Genomic DNA, 25,154 nt, shown 5'->3' with positions numbered 1-25,154 from the left:
CCATTCCATGAATTTCTTTTCTTTAATCTGCTACCAACTTTATTTTCCCAGTCCACCTGCATATTGAAGTCCCCAGTGATTATTGTAATAGTGTCTTTCTTACATGCCTTTTCTATCTTCTGATTTACTTTCTACTCCACACCCTGACTACTGCAAGGAGGCCTGTACATGATTCCCAATAGGTCTTTTCACCTTTGCGGTTTTCCAACTCCACCAACACAGATTCTACACCTTTGAACCTAATATCCCCTCTTGCAAGACAACCTGTCTGCCATCCTTTTAATAGATTGCGTATCCTTGTTCCCAATTCCGACCACAACCTGCTGTATAAAACAAAACTTCTCATCTCACTTTGATCTTTTTCAAAATGATTTTTTACATTTACATTCTCAAGCTGTCAGCATTTTGATGAGTGGAGTCACACCTATCTACCAGTCATAATCTTAAATATCCATTAAATTTACAAGGCCGATTTGGGAATTGGGGCATAGGGAGTTTAGTTCAGCTGGCTACACACTGATATGTGGATCAAATTAAAATCATCAGTTCTGGCTAAGCAGACTTGGGACCCGTTTCCCTAATATTGGTATGGTTAGGCGTATACTCACAAAGGACCAGCCAAAATCAAGTGTATCTTTAGCATCTACTTCTCAAATGTAGAAAAAACACAGCTTTTTAGTCTCTCCACATAGCAGAATGTCTCACTTCTGGTACAACCTGGATAAATCTACTCCACACCAATTCCTAAGGTGGTAACAGATTTAAGAAAACAGAGTCACCAGAAGAACAATTGGCTCGCTGAGGAGATATGGTGAAGTACATAATTTTAAAAAAAGAAAAAGCTGGAGTAAAATTCAATTTTTTTGTAGAAACTATGACAAGCTTCTTATTCTACCAAACAAGTCTTCATGGAAGCCATCCCACATGAAGATAATCTTGCTATAGGATGAAAGCGATCTTCAATGCTAAATCCAGATGGGAATATTATATAAGATCATGCCCTGAATTCTCATTAAATCTCTGTTAGGAAAACTTAAGTTGTGATGAACAACAGAAATTATATGAAGAATGTAAATGATATATGTTTGTTTGGCATCACTTTGATCCTTGGGCTAGTTAAGCACAGTTGGTGAACTGTAATGTACATATCTGTGATGCTCATTAATGTGTGATATGTGTTTGTGTGTTTTTTTGTACATTGATGTCAATTAAAGCAAAAATGCTGGGTTCTTACACTACAGTTATGATGCTTCAAACATATTTCATTCACTAAAAACACTGAAATCTCTTGGGTTTGTGAAAGGCTCTATGAAAATTCAAGTATTACTTTTTGAGAAAGTTAGTATTAATCACTTACAACCAGAAGCAAGATGGATTAATAAACAAACCAACAGAACACACTGTTTCCCAGGTATTCAAACATTCACATACTTTCACACTGAAATACAATCAGGATGGTGTTACTCTAGGAGCCCTCAATAGTTACCCTGGACCATCTGAAGTCTCACAGGTATCAGGGGAAACATAAGCTAATTAAATCAAACTGCTCCCCACACCCCACACATCAGTTGATGAATCATTTATCCTCCATATTGAACATCACTTGGAGGATGCACTAACAGAGACAAGGGCACAGAATGAACTCTGGGTGAAGGACTTCAATGTCCTTCATGAGCAGCTCTGTAGCACCATCAGTGACAGAATCCTCAACGACAATGAAAAGCTCACAGCTATTCTCCTCAAAACTAAGGCCATGCATTCAGGATAAATCTTGGTAAAACTCATGCGCACACTCCATCATTGTCTTGCCATCCAGGGACACAATTTTGTAAAATATCCTAAGTTTTATAAATTGGTGTAACAGAAAAAGTTCTTGTTATTTCATTTTTAAAAGATTTGTGGATTTTTACTTCTCTACCCATACCCATTTTAAAGACATTTTATCATTTAACAGATATGGTAAAACTTCTAGCTACCAAGTATTAAAACACATTTCTCCATTAAGTTTCATTTGACATCCATCTGCTCAATTTATTAACTTTCACGCTTCACGTCGTTGACCACGTCGGAGGGGAAATTGCCATCTTTGAAGGAGGAGGCAATTTGAGTTGTTCGGTAGTGGAATTGGTCCTCCTGGGAGCAGATGAGGCGGAGGAATTAGCAATATGGGTTGGCATTTTTACAGGGGGCAGGGTGGGAGGAGGTGTAATCTAGGTAGCTGTGGGAGTCGGTCGGTTTGTAGTAAAAATCTGTTGAGTCGGTCGCCCGAGATAGAAATGGAGAGGTCTAGGAAGGGGAAAGAGGCGTCTGCGACGGTCCAGGTAAATTTGAGGTAGGGGTGGAAGGGGTTAGTAAAGTGGATGAACTGTTCAACCTCGTCATGGGAGCACGAGGTAGTGCCAATACAATCATCGATGTAGCAGAGGAAAAGGTGGGGGGTGTTGCCAGTGTAGCTGCGGAAGATGGACTGTTCCACATATCCGATGAAGAGACAGGCATAGCTGGAGCCCATGCGGGTGCCCATGGCTACTCCTTTGGTTTGGAGGAAGTGGGAGGATTGGAAAGAGAAGTTGTTCAGAGTGAGGACCAGTTCAGTCAGTCGAAGGAGGGTGTCAGTGGAAGGGTACTGGTTGGGTCGGTGGGAGAGGAAGAAGCGGAGGGCTCGGAGGCCTTCGTGATGGGGGATGGAAGTGTATGGGGACTGGATGTCCATCGTGAAGATAAGACGTTGGGGGCAGGGGAAGCGAAAATCATGGAGGAGCTGGAGGGCGTGGGTGGTGTCCCGAACATAGGTGGGGAGTTCTTGGACTAAGAGGGACAGGACAGTGTCGAGGTATGCAGAGATGCATTCGGTGGGGCAGGAGCAGGCTGAGACAATGGGTTGGCCGGGGCATTTGGGTTTGTGGATTTTGGGTAGGAGGTAGAAACGGGTGGTGCGGGGTTGTGGGACTGAGGTTGGAGGCAGTGGATGGGAGATCTCCTGAGGTGATGAGGTTATGGATGGGAGATGATGGTTTGGTGGTGTGAGGTGGGGTCATGGTCAAGGGGCAGTAGGAGGAGGTGTCCGCGAGTTGGCGTCTAGCTTCAGCGGTGTAAAGATCGGTGCACCAAACTATCATTGTGCCTCCCTTGTCTGCCGGTTTGATGGTGAGGTTGGGGTTGGAGTGGAGGGCTGCGTGTTGTGAAGGTGAGAAGTTGGAGTGGGTGAGAGGGGTGGACAGGTTGAGGCGGTCAATGTTGCGGTGGCAGTTGGATATGAAGAGATCGAGGGCGGGTAAGAGGCCAGCACGGGATGTCCAGGTGGATGGGGTGCGTTGGAGGTAGGAGAAGGGGTCGTCAGAGGGTGGGCGAGAGTCCTTGTTGAAGAAGTAGGTGCGGAGGCGAAGGCGGCGGAAGAAATGCTCTATATCTAGCCGCATGTCGAACTAACTGATCCGGGAGCGTAGGGGGATGAAGGTGAGGCCTCTGCTGAGGACTGATCGTTCATCCTCAGAGAGGGGGAGGTCTGGAGGGATAGTGAAAATACGGCAGGGCTGGGAGCTCTGACCTGGTCGTGGAGCCGGAGTTGGTCGCGGGGCCGGCGTGGTCTTTGAGCAGGACAAACTCGCTACTACAGCACACTCTCCACCGCATCTCCTCCCTTGAGCCCCGCCCCTCCAACCGCCACCAGGATAGAACCCCACTGGTCCTCACCTTCCACCCCACCAACCTCCGGATACATTGTCTCATCCTCCGTCATTTCCGCCACCTCCAGACAGATCCCACCACCAAGGATATATTTCCCTCTCCACCCCTATCAGCATTCAGGAGAGATCACTCCCTCCCCGACTCCCTCGTCAGGTCCACACCCCCCACCAACCTCCACTCCTGGCACCTACCCCTGCAACCGCAGGAAGTGCAAAACTTATGCCCACCCCCCCCCCCCCCCAACCAACCCAACCGCCCCGTGGCTGAACACATTAGCTCCCCCTCTCACTCCGCCAATGACATGCAAGTCCTTGGCCTCCTCCATCACCAGACCCTGGTCACACGACGCCTGGAGGAAGAGCACCTCATCTTCCGCCTAGGAACCCTCCACCACACGGGATGAATGTAGATTTCTCCAGCTTCCTCATTTCCCCTCCCCCCACCTTATCTCAGTCCCAACCCTCGGATTCAGCACCGCCCTCTTCTTCCTGACCTCTCCGCCCCCACTCCGGCCTATCACCCTCACCCCCTTCCACATATTGTACATGTAGTAAATATGAAATAAAAACAAAAGTTCTGCATCATCAGGAGCCAGGTGCAAAATTATGAAGCAGAACCTCAAAAGATTTGCATCATTCCCTGAGCCACTGCTAACTGGCATTGGGCAAATTAGATTAGAGAGATTAATGCATGATTCAAAATGGTAGGTCTGGTTTGCGAAGCACTTGATAAAGTGGGATCTGGACCAATAGAATAGTTGACACGTGAATCATGCCGGAGCCAATCTTCTTGCCAATCATAAAATTAAAGCGGCAGAAAGGATTTCAATTAAAGAGTGGGGCAAGAGATCAAATTTGGGAAGATGTGATAAATCAAAGGTTAGAGTCAAGGGCAAAGAGAAAGATATTAGTACAGAAAGGGGGAAAAGAGAACAAATGTAAGAGTCAAGCAACACAAGATTAGAATTTAGATTTAGAGCAAAGCGATAAAACTAAAGACGCTGTATGTGAATGCTCATCCAATTCAAAACAAAACTGATGAACTGAACATGAAAATAGAAATGAATAGTTACAATCTGATAGCTTTTACAGGGGTATGTTTGCAGGATGACAAGTTGGATTCTGAATCTTGGAAGGGTACAGCATATTTGACAGTAAACTAGGAGAAGGCAGAGAGGTGGTTGTGTTAGTCAATGGGATTAACACAGTAGAATCATGAATTGAATATGAAAATTATATTTGACTAATCTATTGATGTTCTTTGATGCAGTACCTGCTCTGGATAAAGGGGAAATCAGTGGATGTATTGTACTTACATTTCCAGAAGTTATTTGAAAAGGTCCTGCAAGGGTTACTGCAAAAAAATAAGTGCTCATGACGTGAAGGATGGAAATTCCTCAAATTTGAAATTCTCATCCAAGTTTGCAAATCCTTTCATGGCCTTGACCTTCCCTACTTCTAATTTCTTCTAATTCTACAATGCTCAGAGTTCTTGGCTTGTCTAATTCTAGCCTCTTGAACAGTTCTCATTTTCTTTGCTCTAACATGATTGACTTTGTCTTCATTTGCTAGGGCAAAAAGTACATAACATCTTCTCTAAACCTCATTGCCTTGCTCCTCCTTTAAGATACTTCAGAAAATCTATTCCTGGGAGCAAGCTTTTGGCCACCTGGCTAAAGTAGTCAAGCTAACAATGTTAAGTTACATCACCAAATCAGTGTGCATATATCTGAGGTTGTAACACCGAGTTATAACATGCTCTGTCGGGAGTACTGCTTAACTTAGTCCTTGGAGACAATGTAGAGAACAGCCAAGAGGCTTCACAGGCTGGGAAAATTCAGGTTATCCAACCTTGGAAGAATTACTGGCCTTTTAAAAAGGAAACAAAAACATCAAGGTATATGAATTGCAACAGGGAACAGCAGAGATAAATCCAGAGCATTAATTAACTTAAAACATCAACAAACTTTTACAAGGCAACTTGGAAGAGAAATCAGGAAGCACTTCAAGTAGGTTGAATAAAAATCTACAATAGCCTTCAGAAAAATGCAGAAAAAGCAATAACTCTTCAACAAATTTGTATATTCTTAGATGCTATGCTAAAGAGATAGAAGAGAACACTAGGGTTTCTATGGATGAATGAACTTGAGAGAGTGAATGGTCTCGGCTTCATTATCATAAGTACCCTATATTTTGAGTGCAGTACTCTCTCAACAGGTTAGTTACAAAAATATTGAGCATAAGCATCAGACATCATAAAAGCCGCAGAATTGGGTAATTTAGGAGATAGAGATGAAGAAAACAGTATTTATCCATTGGCTCATATCCATGCAGATTTCTCAGACACTACACATGCAACTGTGAACAACATACTTGTATTTGTGATGTCCCACAAACACAAGAGCTTACGAATGATGAAGTTTGCATACAACTCTAGGCTACTAAACTGGTTTTCTTCTATTCCCCACTGGAGGTACCAAGTAATGCCGACTGTGTTTCTAAGGGAAATCCAGGATTAACTTCACCTGCCTCTCTAAAGCGGATCTCAATTAGCTCAGTGTCCATTTAGAAGTATCACTCAGAAGCTATTAGCAGCAAAAAGATGTAGGTTTTGCTTCCCTCTTCAAATCTCAATACTATCAATGAAGTCAAGATATTGTTACATGAATAGTTATGGTCTATCATCTGGTCAAAGATCAGCTTGGAGATTGAGTACTATACTAATGGCTGGCTGCTTTCAAGAGCAATTTTTGACTCTGTATTGATTTACAGACTGGTTAATCAGGTTTTGTTAATACGTGTTACTTCATAATTACTCATTCAACTTACAATTGAAAGAAAACATTTATGGAATTTTATAGTTCTCGCTAGAAAGATTGTACCGTTAACTCCTGGTACAATGGTCAATTCAATCACAGGTTTCAGTCTTGTAAATTTCATTGATGTACTAGGGATCCTGAGGACTATGTTGTAATCAATTAGTCAAATCAACATGAATCACGAAGTTATGCCTCACTACAATGCACTATTCATCTAGCTTCAACATTACCAGTTCAACCCGAGAGCACATTGTGCTTGATAATAAGAAAGTTTTCATAAAAGTCTGCACAAGTTAGAGAGATCAGCAAATTAACAAAAATGCTGACATGAGAATGGTAAAGATGCACCAGCAAAATGGATAAAGCTACATGAAGCATTCTATTTGAATTATACTTACGGTAAAGAACGATGACAGAGGGAACACAACAATCGCCTTCTTTCCAGTGTCCAAAATCAACACTCGGGTCAGACGCAGCACAAATGACCAGATATAAAGTGACAGGGGACTATATTACATTTAAATGCAAATCCCTGTCTCACTAAACCAAGCTAACACAACAGAATCATCTTCAGTCTCTTAACATAGTCTACGTTAAATTATACATTAGTTTTAAATTGGTGGCTTTGTATGCAATTAGTTTTGATGAAGTTTCAATTACAAAGAGAAATTTAAAATAATCCAAGTCTCATATGAAAACATTGATGTGAGAACCCACTACTTACAAACTAGTCAAATAACAATTTAGTAATAAGTAGTTATGCAAAACGTGAAAATGTTTTGGAATATTCCAGCCCTTGAATTAAACTTTGTAGGATCGTCAACCAATTACTTATATTAAGACTGAACCTAAAATGAGAAATATGCTCATCAATATATAGGTGAAATTAACAACAATTGCCTTATTAAATCAGAACAGCTCATCTTCAAGGTCATCCCTAATATATGATTAGATTAGATTGTTTACAGTGTGGAAACAGGCCCTTCGACCCAACAAGTCCACACCACCCCTCTGAAGAGAAACCCACCCAAATTCATTCCCCTACTCAATATTTACCCCTGACTTAACACACCTAACACTGTGGGCACTTTTGTATGGCCAATTCACCTGACCTGCACATCTTTGGATTGTGGGAGGAAACCGGAACACCCGGAGAAAACCCATGCAGACACAAGGAGAATGTGCAAACTCCACACAGACAGGCGGGAACCGAACCCAGGACCCGGGTGCTGTAAGGCAGAAGTGCTAACCGCTGAGCCACCATGCTGCCCATAAATGAACATAATGATGCATGTGTATGCAATTATATGCTTGTACAGATAAAGGCAGATGGAAATCATGATTTGGATAGAGAAGCAAAAAACATTCATTCAATCATATTTTTCACTGAGCATATTTATAGCATGTGGAAAAAACTGAAAAGTCACTAACTTGCTTAAGCCTCAGCAATTCACAATCTAATGCAATGATTTGGATGTCAGGATCAAATGTAATACTTCCAAGCTTGCTGATGACCATAAACTATGTGGAAATGTGAGTTGCAAGGAGGATACAAAGAGACTTCAAAGGGATTTATACAGGCTTGTAAGTGTGTTAGAACATGGTAGCTGGAAGCAAATATGTGCTGGCCTTTTCAGTACAGAAATAAAGTACATCTAACTGCACCAGTATACAGCTGAGATAGCACCTGGAGTACTCTGTGCAGTTTTAGTCTCCTAATTTAAGGGAAACGGTCATTTTAATCAACCTGTTCCAACATGTTTTGTCACACCTCCAGTGCAGGTGGGTCTTGAGGGAGTACAATAAAGGTGCACCAGACTGACTTCCAGCATGGTGGGATTGTTTTCTAGGAGAGATTAAGGAGACCACACCAATGTTCACTGAAGCTTTGAAGAATGAGATTTGATCTCATTGAAGTATGCACAATTCTTAAAGGGGTCAGACTTTCCTTGGCTGGGAGTTTTGAGAACCGGAAACAGAGTCCCAAGGTAAGAAGGAGACTATTTAGTAGGAGATGAAGAGGGAATTCTTTCCTTTGGGGAGGGAGGAAAAATTTTAATATATATGCATCCATCTTGACAACCCCATTATCTTTTCCTTCAATTCAGACTCTGTCCTAGAGAGCTATGGTAGCTCACTCATTGAGTATATTCAATACGGAGATTGATAGATTGCCAAATATTAAAAGGTATCAAGGGATATGAGAAAATTGGCACTAAAGTAGAAATACAGCCACAATCGACTTGTATGCCAGAGCAGGCTCAATGGGGTTAGCAGTCTACATCCACTTCTATTTCCTATTTCTCTAACTTCAGTGCTAATACTTCACCCAAATATTACTGTATTTTTAAAATGTTTCATCAGACAGAGCTCCTACAGAAATCTCAACAGACTTTCAAGCCGGGAATAATTAAATTGAATTGGATGTTGAGACATGAAGGCAAGTGGATAACAAATATTCAAATTTCAGATTTAAATGCCCCAATTCCGTCATTAATTCAAGAGCCAGCCTGCCAGCCAAATTAAGAGACAGTGCCAAACCTTTGTAGAAAATCAATACAAAAGGTGCAATTCAAGAGAAGAACACACGAGATAAAGTTTTTAGCTAAATGTTACAATGCATATTCAACTATGGCCTTGACTATTATACCAGGCTTCTCAGAAGCATTTGGATATTAATAATGAATAAGTAGCGCAGTTGAAATCTTGCGAACAACACATTTGTGTTTGCAATCATCAGCAACCAGATTGGCAATGGCATTCATTAATGGAAGCACAGTTCAAAGCAGTGATTGTATTTCACAGCTCATCACAAAACAATATGAACAATGAGTCCCCACAAAAACATCCACTGTGGAGTTTGGAGATATCATCAACACCAGTGTTTACCATAACTAGGAAGAACAAAACTTTGCTTGGATAGAGAGATCTATTCTGTAAACATATGGAAGCAGTTTTGTGGAAATAATTAAAGACATTTGAGTGAACAATGACTGTTCCCTTACCTGAAAAAGTATGAAGATAAGGAACAGTTCGTACACAACACTGACACATAACCAGAACCTCCAGTATGCTGTAAGAGAGAAATTTTCAATTATAGATTATGTTGATACAGATACAATGGGCCAAATGGCCTCCTCCTGTACCGCAACACTACTGTGATATCATAAAATATATCAATATATTCAGAAATATATTGCCTGAGAACTGACTAGTTCTATTTAACAATTGGTTGTCAGGAGAAATCAGATCAGCCACAGCCTTCCACCACATCAATACTTAAGCAAACACCACAACCTTCTCTATTGTTTTGAAGTGGTTTGTTTTAAAAAAGATTTTGTAAGAAGTCTGATGATCAGTGCCTGATTTGAGTGAAAAGCTGCACTGTTATTCCAAACACTCAATACATTAATGGAAATTGGTGAGGTATTGTCTCACAAGGAGGATAATGAATAGCCTTAAAAGAAAGTCAGTGTCTGGGTTATCCAACCAAAGGCCCTAGAATCATATCTACCACCCAGGTTCTGGTAATATGGTGCTTGTAGAATCAGAACTAAACCTACAGTTGGAATAAACATGGGGATGGACATCTTGGATTCATCCGTTAGTTTCTATTAACACCCAGAAACACGAGATCCCTGAATTTCATCCTGCCTCAGTGTCTGAATCGAGAGAAAAGATAATGGGGTTGTCAAGGTGGATGCATACATGTTAAGGTAAACTCTTTCATGTTCATATGGAGGACACTGTATAGAAGGAACTGATGACTCCATCTTTCAGATTGTGAAATATTACATAAATAAGGATTATGGGACAGTTAATATATAAGACTTTAAACGGCAAGGATTGGTCTTTTTAAAAGTGTAACAAATCACAAAAGTAGTCTGGCCATAAAGCTGCAATGGTTTCCTGCCTCACCTCAAATTCAAACTCCTCATCCCACATCACTTAGTCCCTCCCTCTCTCGCCCCACAGCCTCTGCATGCCTACAACACAGATTTCTACACTCCTCCAATTCTGGCCTCTTTAGCTTTCATAAGTCCCTGGGCCCCACCATTGATCACTATGCCTTGAGCTGCCAAGATCATAAATTTAGGAATTCCCTCCATAAGTCTCTTCACAACCCTCTAGAAAAGCTTTGAAAGCTAAATCTTCAGCAATGGTCTTAGTAATCTGTCCTAATATTACTGCAGCTCAGTGTCACACGTTGTTTGGTATCCTTCCTAAGAGACACATTTATCATGTTTTAGGAGCTCCTGGATTACAAATTGTCGTAAAAAGGGAACCCTCCCAAAACAAACAATAACTCATGGATCAACATGGCCAACATTTCTTTACCTTTCCTTACAGGCAGGAAGAACAAAACTAGTTGCCTATAGTCTCCAACTGTACAACACTAACCTGCTTTCTAATACTGCATATTTATACACAGTGACAGCTGTGCAATATTCCAGAAAATAAACTTTTAAAAATTCCCCTCTCACTAAGTTTCAGAAGCCAGACTGTTGTCTTTGCAAAAGACAAATGGTACTCCAGAAATAAACTTCTCTGAAAAATAAGTTGCAGTATAGATGCATTTACTCAAATCCAGGGATCAAAAAAATTGTAAATGTCCAAAAACTGGACATTTTTCTCGCAGAACAGAGTAAGCTCCGGAATGAAAAGATCATCCTTCACTTCATTCCAGAACACAGAACCAGTCAGCATTATGAACATAGTGTCTACAATGCGTTTAAATGATTACAATGCTTTAAGATTTGCCTCGCCACTGGCCCTCCCTATTTTCTCCACACAAAGCTACCTGCTGTGCTGGTGGAAACATTCTGAATGCACTTTCGGGAAAGGATCAGAAATCAGATTTTCTCTGTTTCTGTTCTTGCAGGCCAAACAAACAAATATGGTTTTTTCCAACATGAAACATTCCACTGTAAGATTAACACATATTTAAAAATCTACACAATGTTTAAATCTTTAATGTTTCTGCCTATAATGGCTATGAGGACTCATGAGCAGTCCTATGCTGTGATCCACATCCTGGTTATTTTTATGACACTCATGAACATTAGAGTTTGCAGTCAGTTAGAAGCTGATGAGCCAGAAAAATCGAAATCCAACAAGATCTAATCATGAGGAAGCTGGACTTGGGACACAGTACCTGTGGTGTTTAAGAACTGTACAAATTATTTTAAAAAATGTAAAATCTATTAAGATAGTTTTAATCAAGAGGAAATTCCCACAGAACAGATAAACTCCAATTCAGTCCAAATCCCACCACAAATTTATGTCTCCTACTTGACTTTTTTAAAAACCATGGCTACTTCAGCAAGATAAGATTCTACATTGTAGGAATGTGCTTTGACATGAAGTATTTTTATTATATTCAAACTATAAATGCGAATAGGTTGCTTGAAATTTAATTATATATGAAAATTTGCCAAAGTAATGATGACATTCACCATTGAACGTGGGCCTTCTGGGCAACAGAATCAATTCTAGGACCTGGTCATTTGGTTAACTCTGCTTTTGGAGGAGGTATTATATAATAAGAATTATTATACTGCACAAAAGTAGAATGTTATATTAACTATAATATAGATCCATAATTAACAAAATGTTAATATGCACTCAGGACAGGTCAACAAATAGATGTTCAGGAGTAGGGAAGAGTCAGCGAGGCATCTTTTAGTGGTTATTGAACCGGTTTGTGTCCACACCAGTAATATTAACACCTCTGTTCTCTCAACAGATGCTGACTAACCTGCAGCATGTTTGTTGCAGGATGTTAGATTTCCAGTGTATGTGTTATATATTTCATGTATCAGCCAGAGCCTTTTGCAAAGGTCTTAGAGATGGTCATCGTTCTGACCAGGGTATGGAGGAACTCTCAGAAATGTTACAAGTTATTTTTAAAAATTGACTAAACAGGAGCATGTTTAATGATGGAGTGATGTGCTCCCATTTATTATTAGTTTTGTATGTTTTTTCAATGAAGATAAAATATGTTGATACTTCAGGCCTCAACTTATATTGAAAGGAAAAAAGTGTCCATAGAACATCACGTCAACTTTAAAAATGAGTACAGGTGCGTTTTATCAAATTATTTGATGATTCTAGATTCCTCGTCCTGGTTTACAAATGATAGATTTAGCATTTACCTCCCATCAATAAAGGATCATTTGTAAATTATCACCCGTGTTTGTACCTTCTAACGTGCCACTCACCAGTCTCAGAACAGAAAAAGTAGCATTAATGCAATGTGCCGATCAACATACCTTTTAAATTTTTGTAGCATGCAACTTATTTGTCCAAATATACTAATCTCTTTTTGTGTAAGTGCATATATGTGCTAAGTTAAAGGAACTAATTTGCATGCAGTCCATGCAAGAAATTCCAAACTGCTGCATTAATTGGAGGGAACATTGGTGCCATACCAATACATGCCATAAATAAAAGCGGACATGCCATAAATAAAAGCGGACATGCATTTGGCAGAACCCTTGCAGGTAAAAACCCAACATAACAGTTTAGATGTAATCTGTATCTTCAACTGCATCTGAATTGCAAAGGCTATTGTCTGTAATTGATGCATCCTATAGGATGGAAACTGGCTCAAAATGTATCTCAAATTGCTTTAAAAAAACACAAATGTGGCAATGTCAAACATTGTCCAGTACTTTTGACACACAAAAATTAATCAACCTCACTGTAGGACATCTTCATTGTAGCTTACTTTAAAATTGTAATTGTTAGTCATCTAAAGTGAAAAGACTTCAAGGGAAGCATTGATTCCCATGGAATCTTGCTGGCTTCTCTCAACACCAGATCTCACGGGCCATTGCATAGTGGAGCTGTGCTCCTTAGTTATTTGTGGCTTTCCGAACCCTCCTTATGATCAGTGGACTTGCTTCATTTCCTCCCCTCTCTCGGTGTGGTGCTTGTCAGTACTGTTGGGTTGAATAATGGCTCGTAACTGTTGGGAAAGAATGGGAAATAGCTGGGTATTGCCCAGGCTGAGGTGTGAAACTGTCCAGATGGAGTTCAGCAACTCTCATGGATGGTTCAGCTGACTGAGGGCCGCACTCTGCTCCCTTAGGGGAGACGGGTGGTGCTGTCAAGTTCAACACTGCAGGAAGGAGAAAAAAAAAGTGATGGAACTGGGGGTGAGAAAAAGGAGAATGATAGAAAAGAAGAGGGGGGAAAAAGGAGGAAAAATAGGGGTGGGAAGAGAAGTGGTTGAGAGGGCAAGGAGTGGTGGGATGGGAGAAGAGAAAAGAAGTGGGATGAGAGGGAAAAAAGCAGCGGTGGATGGAGGAGGGACGGAGCAGTAGGGTTGGGGAGCAGTGGTCTGTGAACAACCCAGGGTGTGACAGCATATGGACGTTTTCAAGTTATCTGAACTGAAGAGAGATTTAGGCCATCAGAAGTCATTAAAATGTCTCAGTTAATCCAAGGAAAAGAATTGGGATATGTCAAGAAATTAAAGAGTTGAGATAGGAGTGATATTTCTCTTGGATCAATTATCTGAAAAAGGTTAACGTTCAGAAACGCAATGAAACTGTCTTTGCTATTTATGTTAAGATCTTTCTAACTTGTCATTTACATAAAAGCTGAAAGAACTGCAGATACTGTAACAGTTCTGAGGAAGGGTCACTAGAACCAAAATGTTAACTCTGACTTCTCTTCACAGATGCTGCCAGACCTGCTGAGCCTTTCCAGAAATGTTGTCCCTTTCCTTTGTTTAAAAAAAACCATTTGCAGCTTTAGGTGTAGATGCTCAGTGACTAACTGCCATGGTAACCAACTGTAAAATTAAACATATTGTCTACCAAGCCACCAATATCAGCTGGAACCATAGAACATAAAAGAGGGTATAGCACAGTACAGGCCCTTCAGCCTTCGATGTTGTGCCAACCTTTTATCTAAAATCAAACTAACCTACATACCCTTTATCTTACTATCATCCATGTGCCTATCCAAGAGTCACTTAAATATTCTTAATAGATCTGATTCCATGCACCCACCACCCTGTGTGTAAAGAGCCTACCTCTGACATTTCCCTAAACCTTCCTCCTTCCACCCTAGGAAAGGTCTCTGGCTACCTATTCTATCTATACTTCTCACCATCTTGTACACCTGTATTGAGTCACCTCTCGTCCTCCTTCACTCTAATGAGAAAAGCCTTAGCTCCCTCAACCTTTCTTCATAAGACATGCCCTCCAGTCCAGGCAGCATCTTGGTAAATCTCCTCTGCACCCTCTGTAAAGCTTCCACATGCCAGTGTTTGATTCAAAGACATTTCTCTTCTAAAATTGCCTACCTTGAATAGGTTCTGTTACGCTCTCTGATGCCATCTTCAATTCAAAGAAAAGTTATACTGCACTTGAAATACAAGTTTGTTTCACTTTCCACAGATGTTGTCACTCCTGCTGAGTTTTATTTCAGATCTCCAACATCGGCAGTATTTTGCTTTTGTGTAACAAGTTAGTGACAGTCATTAAATCCTCCAACCTTAGCCCTTCACTTTGCCTGATTTACCTATCAATACTCACTGAACTTGGATTGGTTAAGCCTGGGTGTAGAGACAGAGAAAAACTTTGTAAAGGATAATTAAGAGGTTCAGTTTCTTCCTAACCAAGACCTGTAAAGACTGCAGAGTAGGAACAGGTAACTACTTGTCCTACTCGTTCTCTAAGATGTACAAGAGATTTGGCACAAGGTATCCTGCAAATGTCTGCAAATAATCTACACAATGGAACTTTAGATTGCGGCTGCACCATTGCAATTTTGTCTGAGGTAGTGAAAATACTGTTTTCAGAGTTGCCTTGCGTGGTATCAAATCAACTTGATATGGAATGACAGTGTAATATACTAAACTAGGTCACGATTGACACAGTACATTTATAGTCTTTCTACAGAGGGCCTTCCAACTGATTTCATTTTGGATTGTGAGACAGAGTGTATTATGCAAGTAAAATACTTTGAACATTCATTATACTTGCAGGACTTAGTCAAAGACAGACGGACAGAGCCATTATGAAATTGCAGTACCGTACCTGGATGAGGTCTGGAAAAAGGCCCATCTTTTGCTTGAGTGACTCCAAAACAAAGGAACACAAGAATGCTGGCAACAATCCCTCTGTAAATCAAAAAGTAAAATGCAGAATCATTCAAGATTTCTGAATTAAAATCATCTTCAAAGATGCATCCTTTTCATAAAAGTATTGGTCAAATTCAAATTTTAGCTTTATAAAATGAATATTAACTTTCCTGTTACAAACTATGATACCTAAGCCAGTTTGGCAATAACTACTATGTTGAATGTCCCCATATATACCAAAATTGGTTCCAGTCAGCAACTAGAGCAAGATAAACAGGCCAGTGGACGACTGCAACCAGATTGAGAAATTTGTTTCTAGTCTGTAGTGTGGTTTCCCAGGGTTGAAGAGATTCCAGAATTTTCCACAAATAAATTTGAGCCACCTCTACCCCATGCCCCACCTCAAATATTCTTGGAATCTCCTTGTTAATTGGGGCAGCTCTACAAATCAGAGAGTCAATTCATTCGCACACACCCAATATTCAATGATTCTTACTACTTCCTTCCCCAGTCGCATGCACTCTTATCATTTGTTTCTTTTGCTAACACAGGAAAAATTAAAAAGGAAAGGAAAATTAGCAGAAAGTCTCTAAAGTTTTGTTTTTCTTTAAGTTGAGTGTGAAGCCTCTGCAATTATTGCTCTTTCTCATCAAGATGAACCCTACAGACTCGGGTGTCAATTGGCCACAGTAGTGGAACACATCCGGATATCAAGGAATACATTTTTCTTTCATTACTGTAAAGTTAAGGGGATAGTAAATAACATTACATGAATGTTAACTTAAAGGCATTTTCAAAGTTGTACAAAAAACCTCAGAGTATTATCCACTAACATTCAATTATGTTCACTATTTGCACATGGATATAAAGAAAGCTTTGAACCAAGATGTACAAATGGCCTAAACTGGTTTTGTTCACATATGGAGCAACAATCTTCAACCTCAAATGTTTGGTACTACTGTGTACATCCAAATGTGGTAACAGGGTAATACTTCAACACTAGTTTTGGCTCATTAAAGAAGGTAGAACATTTACAAACACATCAAAAGGAGTAAAACTACACTACAGCACAAAAGAAAACCTTAAAAGGATTATACAGATCAGAATCTAATACTTGTGGATGACGTATGAGAAGACAGGTACATAAGATTTGCTCGCTTGCATGAACAGAGGATTTTGAGTAAAGATAATTTAACTTTGGTGCAACTAACTAACTGACTCAGTGACTTCAGTAAATACCTTCTACTGAATCAGCTGGATGAAGTACATATTTTACATTTAGAACTGTCGTCATTAACTACAGAAACTTGCCTTTATGTACCTTCCTCCCTTAATGTTAGACTATGTCTCAGGCTGTTTCACTAGTTAAAAACTGCAGAGCCAAATAAGGATATATTAAAACAGGCAACTAAAACCTTGGGCAAACAGGTAAGTTTTAAAAAGTGATTTAAAGGTGAGACAGGTGCAAGAGACTGAAAGATATAGATACCAATGAAAACTGCCCAGCTCCTAAGAGGAAAGGGTGCCCATTCTTAAGGCCTTAGTTCAATTCACTGCAATAATATGATTAAAACTGCATTTGCTGAATAATCCTGCTTTAGTGTCCTTACAGTGTTCAGTGAAGATAACCTTCTAGTGTCACCATATTGCTGATAAACAACTTGTCTTTTAAAATGTGCACGTTATTCGCAATCCTTTTTATGCTTAAAATGTCTGAGAGATAAGAGGTGGGGACGCAGCTCTCGTCAATTCGGAAGTTTTAATAGCATCTAGTTGCTGTACACTCATGATGTGAAAAATGAAGGAATAAATTAATTTCCCTCCAGATTGAGGGGGATCATCATTCAACAAGCAATTGTGTGCCAAAGTGATTTTGTTTTTTTTTTTACAGCAACAGAAGGAAAATTAAATACATTAGCTAATTCAAGGGCTTTGCACTATTAAAGCCTGTGCTTTACAAATGTTCTCTTTCTTCTACTGAAACACAGTCACAAAAAAAATAAGTGTTTCACCATGAAAATTCAACCACATTGCTATGAACCATAAATCATTCCTTCATACAGTTTAGAGACTCCACTGCTAACACGTTAAAATGTTATCTTTTTAAGAGTATCTCAACAATGATTGTACAGACCAAATCAGCAATTACTTATAACATCAGAGCATTGGATTTATTAGTTTATGGATAAATGCAAATCTATGTACTGGTCAAGTAAATGCACACTGCAAATGATTGTATGTGGGCTTGCTCAGGTAGAACATTTACAAACACATCAAAAGGAGTAAAAATATAATTCAAGATTACGCAGCTGAATAGTTGCATATAAATAAATGCAAACCACTGTTTGAGTCTCCGATCAAAATGAGTACACGGCATGCAAAGGCAGGAAAGGTAAAAGAAAAGGATCTCACGTTAATAAGGCTAAAATGTTTACGGTACAAACAATGAAATGGCATATCTTTCAATGACAGCTTTTTTGTTTGAACTAGCCAAAAATATATATGACGACAGATGTGGATGGCACAATTGATGCATGCCTCCTAGTAAAGCCAAAAATGTTCAAGTAATATCAGACTTTGTTTTCACATTCTTCAAACAGAACAGTATTTAAGATTACAAAGAACATAAACTTATTCAGATGAAAATCCTAGCGTGACTAACTGGGTTGCCACAAAGTTGCTTTCCAGATGCAGAAACAGGATTCAAAGGAAACAAATATTTTAGATTAGATTACTTACAGTGTGGAAACAGGCCCTTCGGCCCAACAAGTCCACACCGACCCGCCGAAGCGCAACCTACCATACCCCTACATTTACCCCTTTAACCTAATACCACGGGCAATTTAGCATGGCCAATTCACCTGACCCGCACATCTTTGGACTGTGGGAGGAAACCGGAGCACCCGGAGGAAACCCACGCAGACACGGGGAGAACGTGCAAACTCCACACAGTCAGTCGCCTGAGTCGGGAATTGAACCCGGGTCTCTGGCGCTGTGAGGCAGCAGTGCTAACCACTGTGCCACCGTGCCACCCACATTTGTTTCCTCTTTTTTTAAAAACAAAGCACAGTAGAGAGATAATTGTGTCAAGACTGGAAATAATTCTTATTTGTTATCCTACTAACTCTTGTTTAACTAAAATGTATATATGTACCATTCTGTTTCACTGAGATCAACTTTCTGTCTGACTTACATTCACAAAAGGAAATTACTTCTATGTTCCCTCAGGAAGAGAATGTTATGACCTAGTTAAACCTTCCACACTTAAGATGTAGCCTAATTAGGTTTCATTTAATGGCTCAGTAAAAATCTGAAAACAATTTCAGGAGCTGTGTAAGCTTGTTACTGGTACTACAAGTTAAATGCATTCAATGAAGCACAAAAAAAAATTAAACACTATTACTGCACTAATGTATTTAGCAAAAGAAGTTGGGCGGGTGGTGATGGTGGTGGAAGCAGTGAGGCATGTTTGGGATGTGCAGACCAAGCAAAAATTAAAAATGTGAAACCCAGAAAAGATCAAGACAGCACTGTTTACTGTATATTAAATTTTATCATTCACAAGTCAACTGAGCAGGATCACCTCAATTTTTCAATATTGGTAACCACTCATCCTTCAATATAAATAACATTATATACTATCAACATGAAGCGTATAACCAATTACTCATTATTACATGTATGGCAGTAAATCAAGAGAGACAAATCTGACATAAAACTTGCCTCAATATCTCAAAATTTATTTTAAAACGATAGTTGGAAGTGGTCTGTAACCAATACTCTCATTCAGAGATGCACATGACAAATAAATTAGAGTTTGGTTTTGAATTAGATCAGCAATATCTTGAAGCAAAATGCTTGCCTATGACATGCTCCTTACAGTAACTTCAAAATATGTATTTACTGCAAATATTTAACATTATGGGAAAACATAATTAATCACCTGATCAGCTCAAGATACAGTGACAGATTTCTGTCGCCAAATGCATCTTACATATGACCATGAGCAGAAGGAATGCAGGTTGTCAAAAGGTCAAGGAGTCAGGGTTATTTACTGAAAAGGAAAACTGCACCATTTCTTGAACAAGGCATAGAATTACCAAACTTCAACTCTTCTCCAAAATGAACTCTTTAAGTCCCTAACCTCATTTACTAAACATTGCTTAAAATTCCAGTTCAAATTGCCAATGGACTACAAGAACAAAGATCAATAATTCAGCTGCCAACTGTGTTAATTGGTCAGCAGACCTTGTCAGCATAAAACAGAATTTGTTTGTCAAGCTCATCAGTTTAAATTCCAGAAGTTTGTCAGATAGAAATTAAACACTAATTTGGAAACATGCCACAAATTTACAAGCCTTTAACAAACAGCAATTATAGTCTACTGTCAGCCACATGCAATACTGGAGAATCCACAGGAGGCTTCAATATTAAAGAGAAAGTTAAACAATTCAAGAGTGAAACCAGGGAAGGACTTTTTACACGTAAGCCAGAGAGATTTGAATTCTCTCTCCAATAGCCTGTGGTTGTTGAGGGCAGATACGGTAAAGAAATCAAACACCCATAAATGCTATCAACGTTTATATGAAAGTTTACATGGAAACATAGCTCCTTTGAGACTGGCACTTAACAGCAACTCTGAAGACGGTGTTACAGTGTTACAAGAAATACTGAACTACGGTTCGCAAATATGTTCATCGTGATGGACAAACTTACTACGTAGTTTATAAAGGTTATTTAAATAGACAAATAGAAATAGAGAAAAACAAAACCAGGAGTCAGCCAATCAGCCTTTCGAGTCTGCTCCGCCATTCAATAAAATCATGGCTGATCATCTAACGCTTTCTCCCCATATCCGCTGATTTCTTTAGCTCAGGAGAACTATATCAAACTCCTCCTTGAAAATATTCAATGTTTTGGATGCAACCATTTTTTGTGGTAGAGAATTCCACAGGCTCACTACTCTGTCAGTAAAGAAATTTCCCCATATCTTGTGGAATTGTGTGAAACAGCTAAATTGCCTGATGGGAAAGTTGGCCAAGTCTGGGTTATAACACAATACAAGTTAAAGACTGTGCGAAAGTCGGTGGCATTGCTAATCTCAGCAGACATGACAGGCTGAATTTACATAAATTTTCTAACCTTGGCAACCCTCTTCAGAATTTGATTAAAACGGTTCCGCACATGTTTTGAAAAACTAATTACAGCCCAAACAAAGACATTCATATACAAAAAACAAGGTTATGGAATGACATATGTAACACAATGTTTTAGAAAATCAGTAGGATAACAACAGATCAAAATTCAATGTACTGGCCTAACAAATGACGAACATCTTGTGATAAGACATATCAGTAGTTGTCAGAAATTAAGTATAAAAAATTCTGCCTTTCTCTCTGTAAGCGTGAAAAATTGAGGAGAGAAATTGGGAACAATTAGTATCTCTTTCTCTCTCAAGTTTTAGCCAACGGCATGCAGTAATTGGAAAGAAAGGCTGATTATTGTCAGTTCAAGCGGTGTTGAATTTTGATTTTCAGCTCTCAAGTCCCAGCTGTTGAAGCTAATTTTTAATCAAATTCTACATTTGGCGCTGCGAGCAAAAACCAGACATATTCTGAGGGTCTGACACAAAGTAATCGAGCTGCAAGCCAGAGATTAGAGACCAACAGGTGTGACACGGTAACTTTTAAACCTTGGTTTGGCTCTCTCCCTTGGCTGGATGCTGCAACCCCTGATCCCTTGCAGAGGGCATTAACATCTGATGGTTTCCGAATTTAAATTCTAAATTTTTACAGTGGACTATGATTTGAGCATACTGGATCAGGGATCCAATTGTTGGCTAGCCGAAAAACTCTCACGCACTTCTTGGCAAGCCAACAACTGGACCCATCTGAACTATAGCAACACTCAACAAGTAACTCGTGTACACTCCGTTGCAATACAAAGAACAAAACAGCATGGGAACAGGCCCTTTGGCCCTCTAAACCTGCACATTTTGCCCTTCCATACTAAAACTGTCTTCACTTACAGGATCCATAGTTCTGTATTCCCTTCCTATTCATGTATTCATCCAGGTGTTTCTTCAATGCTGCCAGAGTATTTGCTTCCACCGACACCTCTGGCAGTGTGCTCCAGGCACTCACCACCCTGTGTATGAAGAACGTACCTTGCACAAGTGTTTTAAACTCCATCCTCCCTCACTCTCAAAAACTTACATTTGTATGACACCTTTAACATAGAAAAATGACACATGCAGCTACATGGAGATAAAAGAAAAACAGATTTCAAACCAAAGGAGTAGAGGTGAGGAGATGTGACCAATACACTTGATTAAAGAATAATAACAAAGATTTGCAGATGCTGAAGGATCTGAAGCAAAATAGAAATTGCAGGCAAAACTCAGCAGGTCTGGCAGCATCTGCGGGAAGAAAGCAGAGTTAACATTTCATGTCTGGTGACCTTTCATCAGAATTTTGATTAAAGAGGTGGCTTTTGAAAAGGATCATTAAAAGGGATAAGAAGAGAGGAGAATTAGTAGGAATTATTGATAGTTAGTGTATCCTTCGGCAACTACGGATACAGCTGTTAATGGAGGAAGATCAAGAAACAAAGCAATGCATGAGGGTAAGGGAGGAAGTTCCAGGATTGCGACCTCATGACATAATTCCAATCAGGATAGTTTGTGATTTGAATCAAAAGTTGCAGATGATAGGGTTCTCATGCATCTGCTATGCTTGTTCTTCTTGCTGGTAGAGGTCACACATTTGGAAATTGCTGCTGTGCATGTTACAGATGGCACACACTGCTGCTACTATATCATACAGGTGGAGGGAGTGAATATTGAAGGTGATTATGAAGCTTGAGGAATTACACAGTTAAGAGAAAATCTATTGCTGTATTAAGCAAGAGGGAGAGAACCAAATACAAGGCTGTAGGGCAAGTGAAACTTGATGCAGCAGAATACAGGTAGCGCTGCTTATCAATCCTAAACATGTGAGCGACCAGCAATTTTTCTCATTTCCCAAGCACTGTCCCTCAATGAATTGCAATGACTTTTGAAGATCTTGGATACAGGTCTAGGCCTTGGTGTTGAAACAACATCAAACGAGCCTCTATACTGTGCCACCCTAAGCCTTCAACCTCCCATTGACTAGTACAGCCTAACTCAAAAGCAAAGGTGACAGGCTTTTCATTATCTAAACTGGACCCCAAAAAGCCTGCAAGAAACCATGACCACGTTTCATTTTAAATCATTCAATTCAATTTTCCCATCTTCCTATTCTGTGAAGAGCAAAGTATAAAATTCTGCACAATGTCTTTACCAGATACATAATCTATGGACTGAATGTACCATCAGCAACTCAGCTTGTGAACTTTGCCATGTGTAACTTCTGTCATTAGATTTGCTGAAGAGGATTAGCATGGCACTGTTCAACATCAACAAGTGATTTGAAAGGCATGAGAAATGGAAAGTAAACTTTGTAACTTAAATCGGATTTCAAAAATGGAAGAGGAATATTACACTGGCTGCTTGCAAGACGCCTTCACTTACCTCTTAATATTATATGCTGTATCCTGTGGAGTTTCTTCCAACAGAGTAACATATACCAGTGCACAAGTGAGGATGAATAACACAGTCAAGGTGTGAGCTCTCCTGTAAATAGAAATAAAATGACTGGTTCTTAATAACTGTTACAAAGCTGGATTAACCCAACTGATGATACTTACACAGATGTATCATTACTGCAAATATTTTCAAACCAATTTTAAACTTTCCTTTCAAAACTGTGGCTAGATTAATTGTATTTCATGGAGAAAGTGAGGACTGCAGATGCTGGAGATCAGAGCTGAAAATGTGTTGCTGGAAAAGCACAGTAGGTCAGGCAGCATCCAAGGAACAGGAGAATCGACGTTTCGGGCATAAGGCCTTCTTCAGGCTTATGCCCGAAACGTCGATTCTCCTGTTCCTTGGATGCTGCCTGACCTGCTGCGCTTTTCCAGCAACACATTTTCAGCTAATTGTATTTCATGCCCATTACTTTTGATACAAAACCCATTTACCACCAAATTAATTCAAAATGTAGAAAGGGCCATCTATCACATTAAAAAATCCAATCTTTTGTTGTCAACTGACAGTCCTTACAACTCAGTGACTAGGATCTTGTCAAAACACTAAAGTATCATCGCTAAGATGTAACGCTAATACCAAGTGTTTTATAGATTGCCACTCCACTGTTAATGAACATGACCCTGGTTAACATTTCAAGAATGGCTCAAATTCACCTTTAGCTATTTCAGCAAATACTGCTTGTTAAAATGATCATATGGAACAAAACCTAAATTTCACCAGCACTGAATTTAGTCTGCGACAGTTGTAGATGTGAAGAGTACATGTCGCCATGCTTAGCTGCTACACTGCAGTTTAGAATTTTATTACATATAAAAATAGTCGAGGTCCCCAATACTGAACCTTCAGCAATCTAGTCAGGACTATCGTTTCTTCTTTCCTCTCACTATCCCCTCTCAATTTATCATTTGTTACCCCAAAACTGTCCAATTTTAAGCCTTCAAATGAACTGACAGCAAAAGATATGTTTGGGTTGTTAAAGAAGCAAACTGACAATATAAAGTTCATCTCCTGAAGATGACAATCAAAGTGCTATGCTCAATTTCATGCTGAAGTAGGTAAGGTTAACCAAAAAGATTCAAATCTTGTAGTCATGCAGTCAAAATTGATCAATCCCTACTCACTACAGATCAAAAGATTTTGATGAAGAGTTGCAAAAAAAGTATCAAATTAAACCTTGTTCTCAGAAACGTTTTCTAATTAACCAGTAAGATGATGCTGGCTTGACCTAGAGGTCAAAACCAAAGGAAATCGTTCCACTTTGGAAAGGCACAACTAATAAGATATTAAACTACAAAACAGATTAACTTTAAAAAATTATTTCCCAATCCATTGAACATTCCAGTCCCTATGTGGACCAGTGATCAAGAAGACTACAAGCATTACCAATGCACACTATGTGCCCTTATCTACAGCCAGCTGGGTTGATTGTCCTGCTGTGCATTGCCAGCATTTTTCATTTTTATTGCCATCATACAAACAGAGAATAAAAGCCTCAATCGATTTAAATGGAACAACTGAAACACACTGTCCTGACATTGTAAACAGGTACATACCCAGTCAGCTAGCACTTTTAAAGCAGACTTCATTTATAACATTAACAAGGTGTTTTTTGTCACAACTGAAGCAAACAGTCCTTGTCTTGTAGCAAAGTTGTTATATTCAGTAATAACATCCACTGAGCCAAGTGAAGGGTTACAACAGACTCATTGCATTTCTTTACAAAAAATAACTTTATTATAGCAACATAGCACAAGAGCATGTGTCTGCTCCACAAGGCAAGACTACTAATACCCTTAGAGGTAAAAACAATGACTGCAGATGCTGGAAACCAGATTCTGGATTAGTGGTGCTGGAAGAGCACAGCAATTCAGGCAGCATCCGAGGACAGGCAAAATCGACGTTTCGGGCAAAAGCCCTTCATC

At 39.6% G+C, this 25,154-nt stretch overlaps 1 protein-coding gene across 2 annotated transcripts in view; it reads right to left on the bottom strand.

The window, feature by feature from the left end:
• The window catches only part of ptdss2 (phosphatidylserine synthase 2), a 93,269-nt gene that overhangs the window by 51,687 nt on the left and 16,428 nt on the right, over positions 1-25,154 (bottom strand). For both annotated transcript variants that reach the window (XM_043706177.1, XM_043706178.1), the window contains exons 2-4: positions 23,155-23,256; positions 15,559-15,641; positions 9,511-9,578 (exon numbers count right to left, since the gene is read on the bottom strand). In XM_043706177.1, coding sequence (XP_043562112.1) covers positions 9,511-9,578; positions 15,559-15,641; positions 23,155-23,256 — 253 coding nt within the window. The remainder of the gene's footprint in view (positions 1-9,510; positions 9,579-15,558; positions 15,642-23,154; positions 23,257-25,154) is intronic.

This window comes from Chiloscyllium plagiosum, chromosome 16 (assembly GCF_004010195.1).
Source record: "Chiloscyllium plagiosum isolate BGI_BamShark_2017 chromosome 16, ASM401019v2, whole genome shotgun sequence".
Classification (NCBI taxonomy): Eukaryota; Metazoa; Chordata; class Chondrichthyes; order Orectolobiformes; family Hemiscylliidae; genus Chiloscyllium; species Chiloscyllium plagiosum.
The sequence above is the reverse complement of the archived record's forward strand: the minus strand, read 5'-3'. Positions and strand labels throughout refer to the sequence as shown.